The sequence below is a fragment of the Ochotona curzoniae genome, unplaced genomic scaffold (assembly GCF_017591425.1).
Source record: "Ochotona curzoniae isolate NIBS_2020 unplaced genomic scaffold, NIBS_Ocur_1.0 contig_1274, whole genome shotgun sequence".
Taxonomy (NCBI): Eukaryota; Metazoa; Chordata; class Mammalia; order Lagomorpha; family Ochotonidae; genus Ochotona; species Ochotona curzoniae.
In genome coordinates this window covers 32,454,533-32,474,659 of record NW_024465023.1, presented here as the reverse complement: position 1 = coordinate 32,474,659, position 20,127 = coordinate 32,454,533, and the positions used below count along the sequence as shown (strand labels likewise).

General features: G+C 41.1%; 1 protein-coding gene across 1 annotated transcript in view; it reads right to left on the bottom strand.

Moving 5' to 3' along the window:
- OPHN1 (oligophrenin 1) overlaps positions 1 to 20,127 on the bottom strand; it is a 296,207-nt gene that overhangs the window by 125,215 nt on the left and 150,865 nt on the right. Inside the window, exons 13-15 of the mRNA XM_041000958.1 lie at positions 20,086 to 20,119; positions 19,529 to 19,591; positions 18,511 to 18,585 (exon numbers count right to left, since the gene is read on the bottom strand). Of these exons, the coding sequence (XP_040856892.1) occupies positions 18,511 to 18,585; positions 19,529 to 19,591; positions 20,086 to 20,119 (172 nt within the window). The remainder of the gene's footprint in view (positions 1 to 18,510; positions 18,586 to 19,528; positions 19,592 to 20,085; positions 20,120 to 20,127) is intronic.

The window sequence follows — 20,127 nt, the reverse complement described above, 5'->3', positions numbered from 1 at the left end:
TCTAAATTTGTGTACCTCTCTGCATATAAACTGAAACTCAATTTTAAAAATACAGTGAAAAAGCAGAAAATACACAAGTTGTTCTATTGTGTCCTAATAGGAAACCACAAAACTGACATCGGCCCAAAACTAATCTTTACAACAAGAAGCAAATTCAAGAACAATTCAAATGAGAGGGCGGCAACAACAGAGCATGCCTCAGAGTTAGTACGACTTCAATAATGAAAATATAACCAGCTCCCATCAACAGTAATAAACTGCAGCTGTCTCATATGCGTTACTAAGAGATTCGGATCTACTTTATTTCCTAACTCTCCTGACAAGTTGATATGTTCATACAAACTTCAGAAGCAAATTGTTCTGTTACTAAAACAATCTCCGATTGCTTTTCATTGCGATAGCAATATATTTAGACACTAAGCTCTTAACAGCTTTATTACAGAGTGTTGTAATTCGAAAACAAGCTTGTCCCTTTGCAAAAATAAATAAATAAATGAATAAGACAAGCTTGTGTTTATGGCCCTCTTTTGCAGTTTAAGAAATCTTTCTCCATCTCATTTTAGGTAATCCTTTTTACTCCTAGATGCTTGATATATTTCGTTACTTTCATAAAGGTGATTTTTTTTTAAAGATTTTTTTTTGGGGGGGAGGGGAGTGGAAGGCAAGGACAGACAAGGAGAGACAGAAAGAGCTTCCATCTTCTGACTCATTCCCCAAATGACCACAACAGCCAGAGATGAGCCAATCCAGAGCTGAGTCAATCTGAAAACAGGAGCCAGGAACCTCCTCTGGATTTCCCACGTGGGTACAGGGACCCAAGGACTTGAGCCATCCTGTGCTGCTGTCTCAGGTCACAAGCAGTGAGCTGGATGAGAAGTGGAGCAGCCTGGACACAATCCAGCGCACATATGTGATGCTGGCACTTTAAGGTAGAGGATTAGTCAGTGGCGCCATCGTGACAGCCCCAAAGGTAACCTTTTCTTTCATGTTGCTATATAATTTGTAGTTATTTCTACACATTACATCCGCAGTCATCCCACTAATCTTCCTTTCTCATGTATTTCTGGGGTGGTATCTTCGTGCTATCAATATAATGATACTCTCTTGTAATATATAGACATTGCATCCCCTTTTCCAAGTTTTGTTCCTACCCTATTTCTGGTCATCATTGGCTGCTATTTTAGCACAGAATGTTCCTTCTCAACAGTGGTAATCATGCAATCCTTGTCCAGTTTTTGACATTTCTGGGCATAGACGCACCATTTACATAATGACAAAAACTCTCACCTTGACCAAGCTTGAGTCAGCCTCCTCTTGGTTCTTTCTCTGACTAAGCCCCAAACTTGGACTCTGTCCTCTTAGCTGCTTAGTGCAATCTCAAGAGGGATCACTCCAATTCACGTTAGGGAAAATCCTCCACCCCTGATATCCCTCATTTTCTGATCCAGTTCCTCATTGCTCACCTCTACATCTGATCACCCAACTTGCCTTCAGCAAGACTCACGTAAATTCAGTTTAGCCACAAGTAACCCTTTCTTTGAGGTTTTCTCTTCATGTTCCATAGACTAGCTGCCATTCTGCACTTTGGCTATAGATCTTGACTGTGACTTCTTGTATGTATTCAGAGTTCGGTCCAGCCTCTTTTCTTCACTGCCAAGCCCCACTGCAGGAGCCCTTCCTGAACAAAGAATTCCTTACACTCTTAAACAAGTAATAATATTTTTCATCAATAATTCCAACCTAATTTTTTTCTAAAGTAGGCTTTGTATATACTGATAGAAATATACTCAGCATAACGTGCATCAATTATTAAAAGTAATTCTTTCTGAGGAGCAGAAAGCAGAGCATTTTTTTTTTCTCTTTTCTGAAACACTTTTAATGTTTGAACTATTTGAGGGCAAGCAGATTGATTTCCGGCTTAAAACATTATTCTTTTAAAAAAAATCTTAAAATCTTAAGCCTGACATCGTGGCTTAGTGAGCAAAGCCACCACCTGTAACACTAGCATCCCATATGAGCACCAGTTCATGACCCGGCTACTCCACTTCCAATAAAATTCCACGCATATGTGCCTGGGGATGCAGCAGAGAATGCCCCATGTGCCTGAGCTCCTGAATCCCCATGTGAGATCTGAAAGAAACTTCAGACTGCTAGCTTAGGCCTGATCCAGCCTCAGTCATTGTACCTATCTGAGGAGTAAACCAGCAGATGAAAGATTCTCCCTCCCTCCCCCCCCCACCACTCATTTCTTCCTCTCTCTGTAAAACTATGACTTTCAAATAAACAATCATTTAAAAATTATTTGGCTGAAAAATTACAGGGTCATTCAATGATTTTTTTTTTAATTCGTATTTACTTGAAAATCAGAGACACAGAAAGAAAAGAGCTCTTCTAACTATTGGTTCATTTCCTCAAAGGCTGACACCAGCTGGAGCAGGGTTAATCACAATACAGGAATGTAGACCTCTATCCAGGTCACCCAGGTGGGCTTCAGGGACCCAGAGTTTTGAGTCTCCCAAAGGTGTATATTAGTAGGAATCTATAATTAGAAGAACAGCTAGGTTTCAAACTAGTAACTTAGATATGGAATGGGGACATGCCAAGCAATGTTTTAACTATCATACTAATCACCTGCCCCCCAAATAAAATATTTTTATTAAAAATAATATGGCTACTAAGTGGTATGCATATACATATTTATTAAACCTGGTAAGTTAATAAGTAGAGATTTCAGATACTTCTTTTGGACTAGATACCATGGGAAATTACTCAGAAACTGAAAGCATCAGGAACAGACATTTTGGGAAACTCATCTCAGACTGCAGAATAATTACCCAAGGTAAGGAAAAACTAAAACCAAAGGCTGACACACAATTTACTACTGACATTAATATGCTTTTACTATTGAAACTATTAACCAGAATTCTAGGAAACTGCTGTCCATAAGAGGAAACATTGAATACCTCTGTTTTAGAAGCTTCCTGGAAATACATTTATTGAAACAACTATCAAGTAGCACTCATATGAGTAGTCATTTTACAGAACAAAATGACTTCGCAAATGATTGCTTGCACTTCAAAGTTTCATTTCAACACCCTTGAAAATTGTATCACAGACTTTGCAAGATTTTATCACATGACTCATCTTTGCCAATCCCAACCATGCAGGCTCCCAAAATTAAAGACTTGCCTTCAACCACATTCCAAAACCCTTAAAGGCGTGCACCCTTACCCACTTTTGATTTTCTTCTGAGAGGTTATTAAGACAATGTTGCCATGGTAGAGGCCTTCCACAGTGCTCTAAGCAACAAATCCAGACTTGGCTGATGAGTGGACTATTCTGATGACCTCTTGGAATCAACAGGTAACAACATGCAAACCTGATACACAAAATCTCTTGTTTAAAATCATTGTGGGGCTTGCTTTGTGGTACAACTGGGTAAGCTGAAACGGTGGCTTGAGTCCTGGCTAACCACTTTGAATACTGCACCTTAGTAATATACTTGGGATAGCAGTAGATGGTGACCCAAGTGCTTGGGGCCCTGCACCCATGTGGAAGATTGGATGGAGTTCCAGGTTCCTTGGCTTTGGCCATTGTGACCATCTTGGGCATGTGAACTAGCAAATGGAAATCTGTCTTTCTCTCTAACTCTGCCTTTCAAATAAATAACTAAATCTTTAAAAAAAAAACCCTCTATGGTTTCTTACTGTTACTACACTAATAAATGAAATTCCTAGCATGATTGACAAGATCCTGGAGGATCTGGATCAAATTAAAATTGCCAGACACACTACAGAATGCCTAATTAGGCCAACAATTTCATATAATCAATAGCTGAGTTTTTAATTTTTGGCATTCCTAAATCTATCTGAAGTTTAAAATTTAACTGGGCATTCCTCTGCTTTTATTTACTTTCTGATTACGTTTCAATTTTGAGTACATTTTGATTCTGAGTACAAGTCCATGGGCATATCTGATCTCATGTCTACAGCCTGTCATGCTGATTGGTTAGAGCTATTAAAGCAGGCAATACAGGCATTACATTGAACAACAAAGTTCAAGAGCGGGTAGATTTCCAAGACCAGCAGTGGGTCCACACAGACAAAAGGTAGTAACTACACCTTGGCATTAGAGTCAATAGTAGACTAGAAGCGTGCAAATAACAACAGCATGATCAAATCTCTGGGTTGACTTTAAAGCTCTGTAGTAATTTGTTTCCCTAGGATGATAGTCTCTCCTCTACATGGAGTTCCCACAGCATAAAAATATAATGAACTGAACAGATCTTGTCTTGAGGACCCCTCTCCCAGGGTCCTGTAGTATCCTTGCTCAACATTCTATTCGGGGAATGGAAGCCTCTTAGAACGGAGGAGAAGGAAGGAGGAAAGACAGAAGAAAAGAAAGATGGAAATGGGAGAGGGAGTGATAGAAGAGCCACATAAAGGAGCAGAGGAGAGAAACTAATATAGCCTGTTTGGGTCTCTTTAGAACTCTGAGAGAGTATGAGTAACTGATGGGCAAAAAATAACCAGAGATAGAGCAGCCAATGGGAACCATGTAACGGATAAAATGCACAGACCCAGAGGTCTCAATGAGGAAAACAGAGGCTTCATCCTAAAAGCTTTGCAGCCCCGTTGTTTATGTATCATGTCTAAATATTAATCTGGCAAATTGTTGGTAGCAATATCAGGCCCAAATTTCAGATGTTTCCAAGAATTTCAGAGGGAAATGTAGGAAATAAAACCCACAGTCAAATTCCACTAAATTCACATTTTGGACATTCTGGTAAATACACACAAGATTCTCAGCCAATATTCAGAAACAGCCCATCTACTCCAAATGCTTATGGTGAAGCAGGGTAGACCCACCCTGAAAGAATGACACTAACACAGGACATTGACAATACCAGAAACAACGCAAAGTACAGAGCTAGTTGATCAAAGAAGGTGACCAACTGTTTGGGGCAAGATGTGATCTAAGTTGACAGGATACAGCGTAACAGAAGATCAGCATGTGCTTCTGCAGAATATAAAATATTAGCTGCTGTGCTGGGAGCAGTTAAGAAACATGCAGGAAAGCTTTCTGCCCTCCTCTAGTTGGCCCTGCTCCGCTCCCCCCAAAAAAGCCAAGAGATTTACAAAGACATTCTGTCTTTGTCAAGCACCCCATTCTCTACCAGGGAGAACAAATGTTAACCTAAGTCTTTACAGATTTTGCTCCAATTAACTTTATTAAATAGCCTTTTTCTGCCATTTATTTGCCCTCCCACATGTTACCAGCCTTAGAGAATCAAAGTCCCTTCCCTTTATCATGTCACTTCTCGAAACATTTGCCACTCTTTATTGAAGACACTATATCGGCTGGAATTTAAAGCCACATCTTTGAGAACTTGCCATTCCCTGAAGTATCTATGTTAATAAATTTCTTCTTGTTTTGTTTATTTAGTTGACATGCTGCATGCTGGCCCCATTAACCTCTTTTGTTACAGAGTCTATCTCAGTTGAGAACCCATGAGAGCTGACGAAAATAGTACTTTTGCTCCTCTATGATATGCATAAACAGAAATCTGCTTGATGAACAGGAACCCACAAGATGGACAAATGTGGAGGAATTGACAAAATACAGCTTGACCACAGTTATTTCTTTCCTCTTTCTTAAACCGAGATAGCAGTTGAACCACTTAGAGGGAGGCCACAGCATCCTCTGCAGGGGAATGAACCGAAGATAAATGAGGTGGGAAGGATCAATACTAAACTAAGCAGGGAAGAAGAACTTACAGGAAAGCTAAATGCAATCATCCAGCAAACGAAGGAACCTCGCTGTGAGAAAGATAAGGTAACAAGAAGCAAAACATAAGATGCACGCAGGCCAACAGAGAAAGGAGTTACAAGTTATTTTCTGCCTGCGCCCATATACACAGGTTAAATGAAAATTCACCTCTAATTGAGAGTTACACAGCTTTTAGAACTTTGGCTTTCGGTGTGAAAATCTAACTGATTCACTGATATTATCTGGGATCTCCAACTATCAGTTACATGTCAGTTTAGATAACTTGGTGGTTCCAGGGCTTGATTACTCAACAGATACGGTTTGCCAAACTACATATGACAGCAACATTGTGCAATCACATATAGTTATGAGGAGGTGGTTCCTCTTTTTCCTGGGAGAGAGTCGCATAAAAATATCAATAGAATAGGATAAGTAATAACAAAAAAAATGTCTTCAAAATACAGTTAGTGCAAAAGAGTGAAACACATAATGCTTTACTTTAATTCAGAGGTATGGAAATCCCTATCATTGAATGTTTCCATGGTAGGGTTCATACTTTCAGTCACCACTTATTTGTTCTCCTCGTGGTACTCTATAGCCTTCTGTAGACATAGCTATGATGAAATGTACAACTATGAGAGCAGGGAGCGATCAAGCTCTGATACCAGTTTTGAAGGTGAACTCGCAGCAGAGTGGGACTCACGGAGAATTCTTATTCTATAAAATTTGGTTATTTCTATTTCTACCATTTGCTTTATCTTTACCTAAACAACAGTCTACTGGGAGTTTGCTAAAGGTAACAGGCAGTTAAGCATTTATATTGTTACGGGGGATATGTGGGAATACATGCACACACAACCACAGTTGAAATTTCGCTGGGGATCAGCACTATGTCAACAGTTTGAGACTGTGAGACTATGATTAGGAAATTAAACCATGTCTTCACTCTAAACCTATTCCATATATCTGCACTGTGCTGAATGCTAGATTCCGAGAGATCCAGGTATCACCTAGTAGAGAAACATGGGCAGAGAAATGCCGGAATATGTGTTAAGTTCCTGAGAATTCTGTTAAAACAGTTCTCACTAATTACAGCTAGTATTGATCTAGGGAAGATCAGTCTTTCAATTCTGATCACCTTGACTAATCACTTGCATCTGTAAGGGCTCTAATGTGTGCCAACAGGGAATGTTTTATGGACGCTAACTCATAGTCATAGGATAAGAATGTCAGAATCAGAGTGAAGGAGATGTGTGAAGGCTAAGAAAAGAACAAATGAAGGTAAAGAGAAACAAATAGTAAGAACAGACACTATTGTCAAGAGTATCATAGTTATCCCATGAACTTGGCAAATTGAATAAACTTTATGAAACTAAACAAATAAGGTGAAGAGAGCATCATGACAGGTATGAGGAAGATGAGAAGTGATACACAGGCCAAAGCAGAAGAGAAACAATATTTTAATGGGCTTCAAGGGAAAGGAAATACAGTATTACTACACACCAGTAAATGCAAGCCTTTTACATTACACAGAAGTTAACATATTCTCCCCTTACATGTTTCATCATAAAACTACAGCAAACCTAAGTTTAAGAAAAAGGTTATTTTGTCCAAGGGGCAAAGGATGGTTTGTTTCCCTTTTCCAGTTGCTTGTACTGGTTCATGTTCTGAGACTATTAAAGATCAACAGAATTCTAGACCTGGGTCATTCCAGACTTTATTCTGGAAAGAAACTGTAAGACTACCATCCATGAACTATTGCTATTGTTAGACTCTGCTCTATGGAGGCAGGATTTTTCTCTGCTTTCATCACTGTGGCATCTCCACTACCAAAAACAGAGTGTGGGGCATATAGGAAGTACTTAATAACACTTTATTGCATGAGTGAAACAATGACTGCTACAGGGCACAAGAGAGGCTCAGCCATAGTTTTTCTGCCTGAAGTCGATCCAATAGGGTTCTGGGGGCTCAACACTTGCCAGCAGAAGCCAAATACATACACTGGCTGCGCTGGGTCCAAACTTCATACAAGCTAGATAACTTGATGGCATAAACAACTAGTTCTAATACAGAGCAGTTTTAATAACATTACTGTAGATGCAGGCAGGCTAATGGTTGTAGGAAATGCTGCAGAGCTTTAGTTACTAAGCTACGCACAGAGTAAGTTTTTTTCCAGAAAACTATGCATTAGGGATGGCCCAAGCCCTTGAAATCAGTTGGTCTGCCCTGCCAATGCAACCACAGGCAGGACTCGAAAATCAACAAACCTATAGTAGGCTTTTTTTTTAATCTTAAGTTTTAATTGATATTTATCAGATTTAGATACAATTGTAAGAACACAAAAACATCCCCTGCTTTATCTCCCGCCTTTTTTAATTCAAACTAAACTAAGGCCATTTTGCTTTTTATTTATAGGTTAACTTCTTACTCAGCGAATAAATACACCTTCTACTGTGGTGTAAATCTAGAGTATGTTATCTCAAAAGTTAAGGAAAGGGCCTGGCATGATAGCCTATTGGCTAAATCCTTGCCTTGCACCCACAAGGATCCCATATGGGCACAGGTTCATGTCCTGGGTCCTCCACTTCCCATCCAGCTCCCTGCCTGTGGCCTGGGAAAGCAGCAAAGAATGGCCCAAAGCCATGGGACCCTGAGCCTGTGTGGGAGACCCAGAAGAAGCTCCTGGCTTCAGATCAGCTCAGTCTGGCCATTGTGGCCACCTGGAGAGTGAATCGTTGAACAGAAGATCTTTCTTTCCATCTCTTTCTCTGTATGTCTACTTTTCCAATAATAATAAAAGAATGAATCTTTTAAGAAAGTTTTTAAAAAGGCAGCAGTTTAATTTTTTTATTATAAAGATTTATTTTTATTATTTTTTTATTGGAAAGGCGGATATACAGAGAGGAGAGACAGAGAGGAAGATCTTCCATCTGATGATTCACTCCCCAAGTGAGCGCAACAGCCGATACTATGCCGGTCCGAAGCCAGGAGCCTCTTCCGGGTCTCCCACACGGGTGCAGGGTCCCAAAGCTTTGGGTCGTCCTCGACTGCTTTCCCGAGCCAAAGGCAGGGAGCTGGAAGGGAAGCGGGGCTGTCGGGATAGAACCGGCGCCCATATGGGATCCCGGGTGTGCAAGGGGAGGACCTTTAACCAGTTGCGCCACCACGCCAGGCCCAGTTTAATCTTTAAGTTGTTAACTTCAAATATTCTGCAAACGATGTTATAAATATCCACATGACCCTTGGCAGAAAAAAAGTTCTGCACTCCTGAATGAGTGCTGGCAAAGAGCTGAGGCAAACTCAGAGAGGATGATACATCAGTGAGTTACAGCTACCATACCGAATCCCCACAGACTTTTAACAACAAAAATTTGCTTCTCAGTGTTTTAGAGGCTGCAGTCTGAGAACAGGGTGGCAGCATGGTTGAGTTCTAGACAAGGGTTTTTCCATGCTTCTTACTGCCAATTCCTCACTGAATATTCATGTCATGGAAATACAGAGATAACTTGGTCCCTGGCCCCTTCTTAGAATCTTGTTCAGAGGAGAGTTAAGATGGCCGACCTCAGAAGGTTGGTGCAGGGGAGAGTGCAGAGAGGGACAGAACTGGGCAGAGAAGCAAGCAAGAAGTGTAGAATTGCAGGGAAAAGTGTCCGAAGCTCCCTGGACCTCGCAGAACCAAGAGGATCCACACAACTCGGAGGGGCAGTCTGGAAAAAAGAGAGGGAAAGGCCCCTCAAGGCAGCCACCCGCACCCAGAGCTGCCAGAGGTGGATACCACTAGAGAACTAGAAACTTGGTGAGTCACGAATCCAGGCAAGGGAAAAGCCAGCGGGAGCCTCAGCCAACCCAGAGGAGACAGAGGAAGTTGGAAGGATCTTTGGAACTACAGGGAGACCTGCAGAGCCTCCGCCAGCTATGACAACAGACTCCAGGAGTGGTGTAGGCAAAAGTAAACACAGGGGCAACCTGGGCAGAGATGGCAGCCCATTCCCAGAGAAGGGAATGCTTTTGGAGAAGGAGCAGTGGGGAAGTGAAACCAAAGAGCTAGAGTCACACAGACAGTGGTCCAAACTTCCTGGTGACCCCAGCGGAATCCCAAGTGGTAGCAGAGGAGAAAGACTGCAGTAGTGCCAGAGGCCTCAACAGGCTGTGGCTAACGTGACCCCAGGGATGGCTCTGGAGGCCTCAGCAGCTGTGGCCACCAAGACCACGGAGGCAGTCCCGAGCTACAAAGATCCTTAGATCCCCCTGACGACCCCCTCAGAGCTCTTGGTGGTGGCAAGAATCAAACAAGACCACGAGGGCGCCAGAGGTCCCTGTGGCAGTGGAGAACCTGAGCACCCTGAAACTGCTCCCGCCCAACGGCACTTGGGCCTGAGGCGTGCTGAGGGTGTCCAAATCCCCTAAGAGCAGAGGCACGGAGTCCCCAGGCTACAAAGTCTCTCCTCTCTGCCACTAAGGGTGCACTTGGGTCAGCCCCATAGCCAACAGACTGCAGGGGGACCCAGGTGTGGAGGTACAAATCCAGGGGTGAACAAAGCTACCCAACCTCCCCACCATCTCTTGCTGTGCCCCATAGAGAACAGAGAATTACGCTTCTGTCTGCACACTGTGGCAGCGATAGCTGGACCACACCCACTCTAGGCTACCACACTAAGATCAGAGCCTGTGGACAAGCAAGTCAGAGATAAAAATCCCCCAACAACAAGAAACCACCGCACAATGGAGAGAAGCATCAGAAAAAATGATTCAGAGGAAAGGCCTCAGTATACGCCTGAAGGATTTCGAAAATCAGCAACAAAACAAGCCTCAAAATAATACAAAACTTGAAATTATCAAAATAAGGGAAGAAATTAACCAAATAGAGACCAGAAAAAGCCATACACAAAATCAATGAATCAAAAAGTTGGTTCTATGAAAAAATAAACAAGATAGACGCCCCACTGGCCCAACTGACAAAACAAGAGCGAGAGAAAAATGAGAATTAATAGCATCAAAGATAAAAAGGGAACATTACAACAGACACCGCAAAGAGTAATTAGAAGTCACTACACACAACTATATGCCAATAAATCAGAAGACATCCAAAATATGGAGAGGTTTCTGGACTCCCACCAACTACCAAAACTTAGCCAAGAAGCAATGGAAACAAACCAATAACAGAGGCAGAAATTGAATCGGTAATCAAAACTCTACCAACAAAGAAAAGCCCAGGCCCAGACGGTTTCATTGCAGAATTCTACAAAGCATTCCAAGCAGAATTGACCCCAATCTTCCATAAACTCTTCAAATCAATAGAAGGGGAAGCAATTCTTCCAAATTCGTTCTATGAAGCCAACATTACCTTAATACCAAAACCGGATAGATATCCAACAGAGAAAGAAAACTATAGACTGATATCCCTGATGAACATCGATGCTAAGATCCTCAACAAAATACTAGCCAACAGAATACAAAAACACATCAGATATATCATTCACCCGGACCAAGTGGGATTCATCCCGGGCATGCAGGGATGGTTCAACATATGTAAAGTTATAAATGTGATACGCCGTATCAAAAAACTCAAGAACAAAAATCATATGATAGTCTCAATAGATGCAGAAAAAACTTTTGACAAAATCCAACGCCACTTCATGTTAAAAACACCAAATAAAGTTGGCCTAGAAAGAACAATCTATAACACAATTAAAGCAATATATGAAAAACTCAAGGCCAACATCATATTGAATGGGGAAAGACTGGAAGCCTTTCCACTAAGATCTGGAACCAGACAAGGCTCTCCACTATCACCACTGCTATTTAATATAGTACTGGAAGTACTTGCAAATGCTATTAGACAAGAGAAAAATATCAAAGGAATTCAAATGGGAAAGAAGGAAATCAAATTATCTTTGTTTGCACATGATATGCTCCTATGCATAAGAGAACCAGGAGACTCAATAAAGATACTGCTACAACTAATATGGGAGTTCAGCAAAGTGGCAGGGTATAAGATAAATGAAAAGAAATCAACAGCCATAGTGTACGCAAACAACCCCAAGGCTGAAGAAGAACTAACCAGCATGGTGCCTTTCAAAATAGCAAAAAAAAATTAAATACCTAGTAATAAACCTAACAAAGGATGTAGAAGACCTATATGAAGAAAACTACAAAACATTAAAACAAGAAATAGAAAAAGACCTCAAAAAATGGAGAAAAATACCTTGTTCCTGGATGGGCAGAGTAAACATCATCAAAAGGGCCATATTAACAAAAGCAAGATATACATTCAATGCAATTCCAATTAAAATACCAAGAACATACTTCACAGAACTGGGAAAAAACGATGCAAAGGTTCATCTGGAAACACACACACACACACACACACACACACACACACACAAACACGAATAGCCAGAACTATCCTGAAGAGTAAGAACCTAGCAGAACAGATCACAATCCCAGATCTTCAGACATATTATAGGGTAATGGTGATCAAAACAGCCTGATACCGGTACAGAAACAGGGAGGTAGATCAATGCAGTAAAATAGAAAATCCAGAAGGGAACCCACACATGCACAACTACTTAAACTTTGACAAGAAAACAGAAAACAATCCAGGAAAAAAGGAAGGTCTCTTCAACAGATGCTGTTGGGACAACTGGCTAATAGCATGTAAAAACAAGAAGCAAGACCCATACCTTTCACCTTACACAAAGATCAAATCTAAATGGGTTAAAGATCTAAGCCTATATGCAGAAACCATCAAAACTTTTGGAAAAAAAAAGTTGGACATACTCTGCAAGACATAGGAGTGGGCAAAAAATTCTCAGAAAAAAAAACACCAAAAGCAAAAGAAGTCAAGACCAAAATAAACAAATGGGACTACATTAAGCTAAGAAGTTTCTGCACAGCAAAGGAAACAATCAACAAAATAAATAAGAAACCAACAGAATGGGAAAAGATTTTTGCACACTACACAGAAGACAAAGGGCTAATTTCCAGAATGTACAGAGAGCTCCAGAACAACAATAACATCAAAACAACCCAGTCAAAAAATGGGCTCTGGAAATGGACAGACACTTTATAAAGGAGCAAATCCAATGGTTAACAAACACATGAAAAAATGTTCAAGCTCTCTGGCAATAAGGGAAATTCAAATAAAAACAACACTGAGGTTCCACCTAACACCTGAAAGAATCGCCCATATACAGAAAACTACCAACAACACCTGCTGGCGAGGTTGCAGAGAAAAAGGAACCCTATTCCACTGCTGGTGGGAATGCAGGCTAGTGCAGCCACTATGGAAGTCAGTATGGAAAACACTTAGGCAATTAAAAATTCATCATAGGACCTAACAATACCACTTCTAGGAATATATCCAATAGACTTGTTATACGACAAAGCAACATGCACCCCAATGTTTATTGCAGCACAATCAACAATCACAAGAACTTGGAAGCAACCGAAATGCCCATCAGCAGAGGACTGGATAAAGAAACTGTGGTTCATCCACACTATGGAATACTACTCGGCAATTAAAAAAAAATGAAATGCATTACTTTGTGGCCAAATGGGCCAAACTGGAGACTATAATGCTAAGGCAAATGAACCAATCGCAAAAGATTAGATATCATATGTTTGCTCTAACGTAATATAATATGATGTCAAATCTAGAGATATCATATGTGAATCTTGCTCTGTGTTAATCAGTATCACTTCATACTTAATTGTACCTAATGTAACAAGAGCTTGTGATATAATTCACTAATTAACCACCCACAAGAGATAGATTGTTTATAACCACCTGTGATTGTTAGTGTCCACAGATAACTGTTATTGGTATGGCCCATAAACAACAAAGGCCTAATCCTCATTGTGCCTATATTAGCGCCCCCAGGATACAAGAATTAACCTACAACAAAAAGTTATTCTCCTACATGTTTGGGAGATACTCCAGTGGAAGCATGATGGACTTGGGAAAATTTACAATGGTCATGGCATTATGATTCTAGAGAGGAGAACAGAGGGGAGGGAATTTGGAGAGGGTGAGAGGAGAGTCCACTGCCAACTAAATTAAGAATCCCGTTCATGACAGTACTTGTTTAATCTTAATTATATCTTAGAGACTGCACTCCTAGTATCGTCACATTAAGGATAATCTCAACATGTGAATCTGACAAAGACACAAAAACTGAGCCCATAACAGATGGTAAAACAGAACATGCCATCCACCAATGGAAGGAATTATTTCTATTCCTCTCGAGGAAATAATAACATGATTACAACAAACTATGCATGATAAACAAAGGTGTGTCATCAAGACATCCAGGGCTGAAAGATCTAATGGTAAATCCAAAAAGGGTTGAACCAAGAGTGACCTCAGAATCCACATACAAGCTTCAGTGGGACAGTGTCCCAAAACTCTAAATGGAATAACTCGTGTGCTAGGCAGATTTCTGATTCTCCAAGTATGTCCACATCTTAATCCATAAAATGTGTGCTTGAAACAGGGAGAGTATTCTGATTTTCTTGATAGGCTCAATGTAATCACCGTGGTTCTTTAAAGCAGGAGAGGAAGGCAGGAGGGGGAGAAACAAAGAGCGCGAGATACCTCAGTCTGATGTTGGAGAGAGACCGCAGGCCACAGAAAGCAGTAGTTCTTTACAAACTACCTAAAGCAAGAAACTGGATTCTCTTCTCCCAACGGAATCTGTAGTCCTTATGACATCACTTTAAGACAGACTTTAGATTTCTGATCTCTGAGACTGTAAGAGAATAAATCTGTATTGTTTTAAGCAATGAAGTTGGTGGTACTTTGTTGCTGTAGCAATTTGGAACTAAAACAAACTACTCTTTAGATCCTTATTCATGATGAGACAGAAGACAAACCAACCCTAGCGCAGAACTCCTGCAGTAAGGAATAGGTGGGCTAATGTTGCCTGGTTGGTTGATGAGTCAACAACTAAATCTATTTCTCAGTTAAAACACCTCTGAAAAAAATCCTCATCCTTCTTATATGTTGATCCCCCCCAAAAAAAAGTTTAAAAAGAGAAATAAATGAGTTGAGCTTTAAAGCTGAATTTTATATATCAATTATTCAAATGTTGAGGAAAGAACAAAAAAAGGAACACATTTTCATATGTAAAAGTTGATTTTAAAAGTTTTCTAAGGTGGCTTCAAAACTGAAGGAAAATAAGTCACAACTGTAAGAGGCAACATTAATATCTATTGATAATTACTTCAACTCCTAAACCTTTCAATCCCTGTTTAAAGCAAGTGTGATCTAAAAATAATCAAGGTATCTAGGGTAGTAAGAATTAAACCAATGTGAAAGTTATTTGTGAAATATATATACCCATATGCACACACACACACACGTAACCTGCATATAAGGGCATGCCTTTAGACATATACGTATTTTGATACACACTAAAATTAATGATTCCACTATTACTACAGTACAATAAAGATTATCAATCTGGCACCTGCACTGTGGCTCAATGCCTAAATCCTCAACTTGTAAGCGCCAGGATCCCATGCAGGTGCCAGTTCGAGCCCTGGCTGCTCCATTTTCCATCCAGCTCCCTGATACAGCCTTGGAAAGCCACAGAAGATGGCCAAAACCTTGGGACCCTGCATGCATGTGGGAGACCTGGAAAAAGCTCCAAGATCCTGGCTTAGAATCAGCTCAGTGCTGGCCACTGTGGGGTTGTAAGCCACGGGTTGGAAGATCTTTCTCTCTGTGAATCTTTCTTTCCAATATAAATAAATCTTAAAGAAAAGATGATCAACCTGCAGAGTCATGTTAAAGTTTCATGCACAAAGTTTAACTTCCGTGGTTTCTGAAATATTGATATATCTTTGTTTCCTATGCTAGGAGATGATATTTCTCCTTCAAACAAAAATCTCTCATATCTTTGACAATGTTCATGTTTCATATTCTTATTATTGATCTGTCTATAGATATGTTAAGTTAAATGCTAAAGATACTTTCAGATGCAGAGTAAGCCATATTAGGTATAGAAGTGGAAAATGACTCCTGTTATCCCTATGTTCATAATTCTATTTAATTAATAATCTATGTGTGATTATATTAGATACTCCACTTGGTTGTTTTTTTAAGATTTATTTTTATTATTTATTTATTGGAAAGGCAGATATACAGAGAAGAGAGACAGAGAGGAAGATCTTCCCTCCCATGATTCACTCCCCAAGTGAGCGCAACGGCCGATGCTATGCCGATCCGAAGCCAGGAGCCTCTTCCGGGTCTCCCACACGGGTGCAGGGTCCCAAAGCTTTGGGCCACACTCGACTGCTTTCCCGGGCCACAGGCAGGGAGCTGGAAGGGAAGCGGGGCTGCCGGGATTAGAACTGGCGCCCATATGGGATCCCTGGCGTGCAAGGCGAGGACCTTAATCACTGCGCCACCGTGCCAGGCCCTCCACTTGGTTTTTGAAATTAATGTATTTTAGCATAATGATGAGAAAGTGAAATGTCTATGCAGGAAATAAAAATAACATTAACCAAAGCAGTGATCTGTCACTTCATTTTCTATGTCAAGTCTTCTTGGCCTCTGGCAAAGTGAGGCTACTGTGGGAACAAAACATTCTTCTGCAAATGACTTCCAAGCCAGGCTCAAGTCTCTCAAAGGCCCCTTCCAATATAAGTTTTCAGAGACTAAATATCTTGGAGCATGCATTAAGCATGAAAAAGTGTCCTTTCACTAGTGAGATTAGTTATAAACTGGCCAGGAATAAGACCATTTTATTTTTGAAAAGTCAAGAATATAAAGCAATTAGTGAAAAACAAAGATATTTGCTCAGTGTTAGAGTATCTGCCAATTGTCAGGCCTGCAGAGTTGTAGAGATTATGCTATGTGTCAGAGGAAAAAGAGATCAAAACACGTTTCATGTGAACAGTAGCTTTCCACACTCAGTCTGTTTCCTGAAACTTTGAAAACTGACCTTACCAGATGCCTTGCCAAGTTTTTAGGAAGAAAAAAACAATGAGTTCGGCACTGGAATGTCAAGTGTGTGCACTTGCAGAATATCTATGTAGTGAGACCTTGATGCGGAGATTCCACAAAGGATTCCCTCGGCCTCTAGTTCTTCTTGTCTCAGCCGTGTCCGTTTACCTCAGGATGCTACATAAACGTGCTCATTCTGATGCATGTCATATCCTAGACATAGCTAAGAAACAAAGGTGCCAGTGGAGGATACTGTGTGCAGCTGTCAGCACACGGATGGTCGCAGAAACCACACCCAGAGACTTCCAATCCCATCCATGGTGCAATAAACCGGTACCAGATGTAACCTTCTGCTGTAACAATGAGAAAACTGGAAAATAGAAATAAAAATAGGCCAAATGATGAGGAGAGGAGTACGAGCCTACAAAAGAAGAGCAAACAAGATAAGCCCTATCATCACCAGAGTTTGCTACCTTGAAAGTACTTTCTGGATGGTCGTACAGAGAGGCGGAACTGAAACTAAGCATGGGAGTCTTGCTCAATTGAAGAGATGATGACCAAAGTGCAAGAAAGCTGGGACAGTTAGGATTTACCCAGGAAAGCGCCAGAGGACAGGCAGATGTGTAGGAAGGGAACCATAAAACCCAGCTATGGGTCCCCATCTCTATCAGTGAATACTGACGTGGGGAGTCAATCGGCAACAAGCCCCCAGTAAAATCCTACAGGCTTGGCAAAAATGTGTCCTAGAATCCATGCAGAGCTTGGGGGATGTGTATGTTACAAGCAATATGAATAAAGAGACAGAGGAAGTCAAGGCTCAGTAGTGGGTTCAATTAACCACTAAAGAATACCTTTTTCTTTGTTTATTTGTTTTGTTTTGTTTTTTATTTCTTTTTATTTTATTTTATTTTATTTTATTTGGGATTTCCCCCCAAACTTCCACCCCCCCGAAAGATTTTCCCCATGTTGCTACAATAGTATAGTATAGTTCTTCATAAGGAGTCATGATTCCATCCGTCTGTACCCCAACACTGCTGACACAATGTCAGATAGTCCGGCATCCCATTGTCCACACATTTCCAACAGAATACCTTCCACCTGGCCTAACAGAGCGTGAAAAGGAGCCTCAAATAGATTCAGCAGACTCACAAACAGCTGTCTACAAAACAAAATCCAACGCAGTTTGCCAAAGTCAGCAAAATTAAGGCACTCAATAAGTGGTACTATCCAGCATCTGATGAAGATAATTAGACCTTTAAAAATGAAAACATAAGCCACCGTCAGGTTTAACGTTAATCAGTACAGAAGCACACAGAGAAAGAATTGAAGGGGGAACAAATAGAACTCAGGGAATTCTTGAGAGAAGGCTTTAAAAACAGGAAGAAGAAAAACAGTAAGACAGTCAACGTCATAGCACAAGGTGTCAGAAGAATCAGGGGGGTCTCGCAGCATGGAAATCAAGTCAGGAGAAAGTGACCGACGGGAAGTCACATCCGATAAAGGGTGCAAAGTATTCATTAGATTGGACAAGAAGACAGCTGCCAGACTTGGCCACAGATTGAAAACATTTGAGCAGTGACTGGCTTGGGAAGAAGGAGAGCTGGCGGCCATTTCCTCAAGACGAGATTGTCTTTGACTCAGGGTGGGCAGATAGGCAAACATTCCACATTGGAAAACAAAGTTTACAAATTCTACAATCTCCCTTGGCCACGCGTTCTGTCACTTCCAATCACATTGCCGTCTAACACATAAACTTCTCTCGCTATGTCTTAGGAAAGTAAAATGGTTACCAAAAAAGGCGTTCAGCAGCTTCTGAACCTGAATGTTGCTGCCCACAGTGCGGTACAAGCCCTCTGTCTTGATCCCTAGGGAAAGAAAATTGGGTCACTTGGGTTGATAAAGCTGTCCCTTTCGTCTCTCCTACGCGAGAGAAAGGAGGGAACGGGCACACGGAGGGCAGTTCAGACACACAATGCTCTCCTTGTCCTGCCCCTGCACCCTAGCCCTCCCCTGCAAAGGGGAATACTTCTGAAGCCTCTCTCCCAAACACCCATCCTTTGATTTGGAGTGTACCGAGCACTCATTACTCTCGATGAGAAGAGGATTCGGATGTTCAGTAAACAGAAGCACAGGCTTAGATTGGGCGGGGGGGGGCAGCGGACAGGTGAGACCTGTGCTGCCGTGGTGGAAGGGAGCTGCGATTTCACGGAGCCAGGAGGAAGTATTGATCTGCAAGGAGCGCCTGAGCAGCACACGGCGCAGGGGGTGGGACTCCGGCAGATGTGAGGCAAAAGGCCATACCCTGCTCTGAGGAAGGCTGGAAAAAGAGGCCCGGCTCATACATCACCCTTGCCCCCCACTCTAGAATCCTCGAAGGGAAACGAGGAAGAATGTGGATCCCGCATCTGCCTTTGTTTATCTTTGCTGATATCAACTTAGAATCCAATATATATTGTGTCCGAAATTTACCTCCTGTGTGTAGATTGCAGCCATCCTAATGCTACTTAAGGAATTACAGGTGTATTTTTGCAATACTTCACAAGTCATTCGAAGCACTTTCTCTTTAAAAGCAGCAATCCACACATGATCCAAATATGCTTGGACATTAATTTGTTAGAATTCTACAAATTGTATCTAATGCTCGAGGTTTATGAATGGTCCTCATCTCTAAGATGAGTCCTGACCAAGAGACTTTATTATTGCTACTTCAGAGAAACTGCCCCGGGATAAAGTCACAGTGATCCAATTCAACAGTGCCGAAGCCATAGCTTCCTCATGGCAGGTTAAGAGCAAAGCTGTGGCTCTTACCTTTGGACTCAATGATATTGATGCACTTCCTAACAAACTTGAAGCCTACTTCATTCAGTTCCACTGTTTCAAGAGAAGGAAACCAGAATTAGATTCAAGTGCAACCAGAGTTTCCTATCACACATTTAGTCGTGATGCTAAGAAACGCCACTGAGCAAACCAAGGCTTTGCTTGCTCATCTCCAAACACCCTTAAATGGAGAGCTCCATTTTATTAAGGTTATGTTTTATGGCTTTAACTTAGAATACAAAATGCTTTCCTTTAGCCTTTGCATTACACCTGCTGTAGGCATGAGCAACATAAAATGTGAAATGCTAGCCTGGAAATTCACACACTTTCAATCCTGAATCCCGAACAAGACAGGCATGTGTTTCCTGTATATTACGACCGCAATCCCCATCATGAGATAACAGGCAATTTTAATACCAATAGAGCTAAATTTCACTTCACACAGAGGCATGCATATGCAGACTTGCATCAACAATATATATCACACATACATATTTACTATGATTAGGATGTTATCATGTCGTAGACAAGAAATCTGAATGACTCACTTTCTTCCTGTTTCGTTATGGGGCTGTGGTAAATCTACAAAA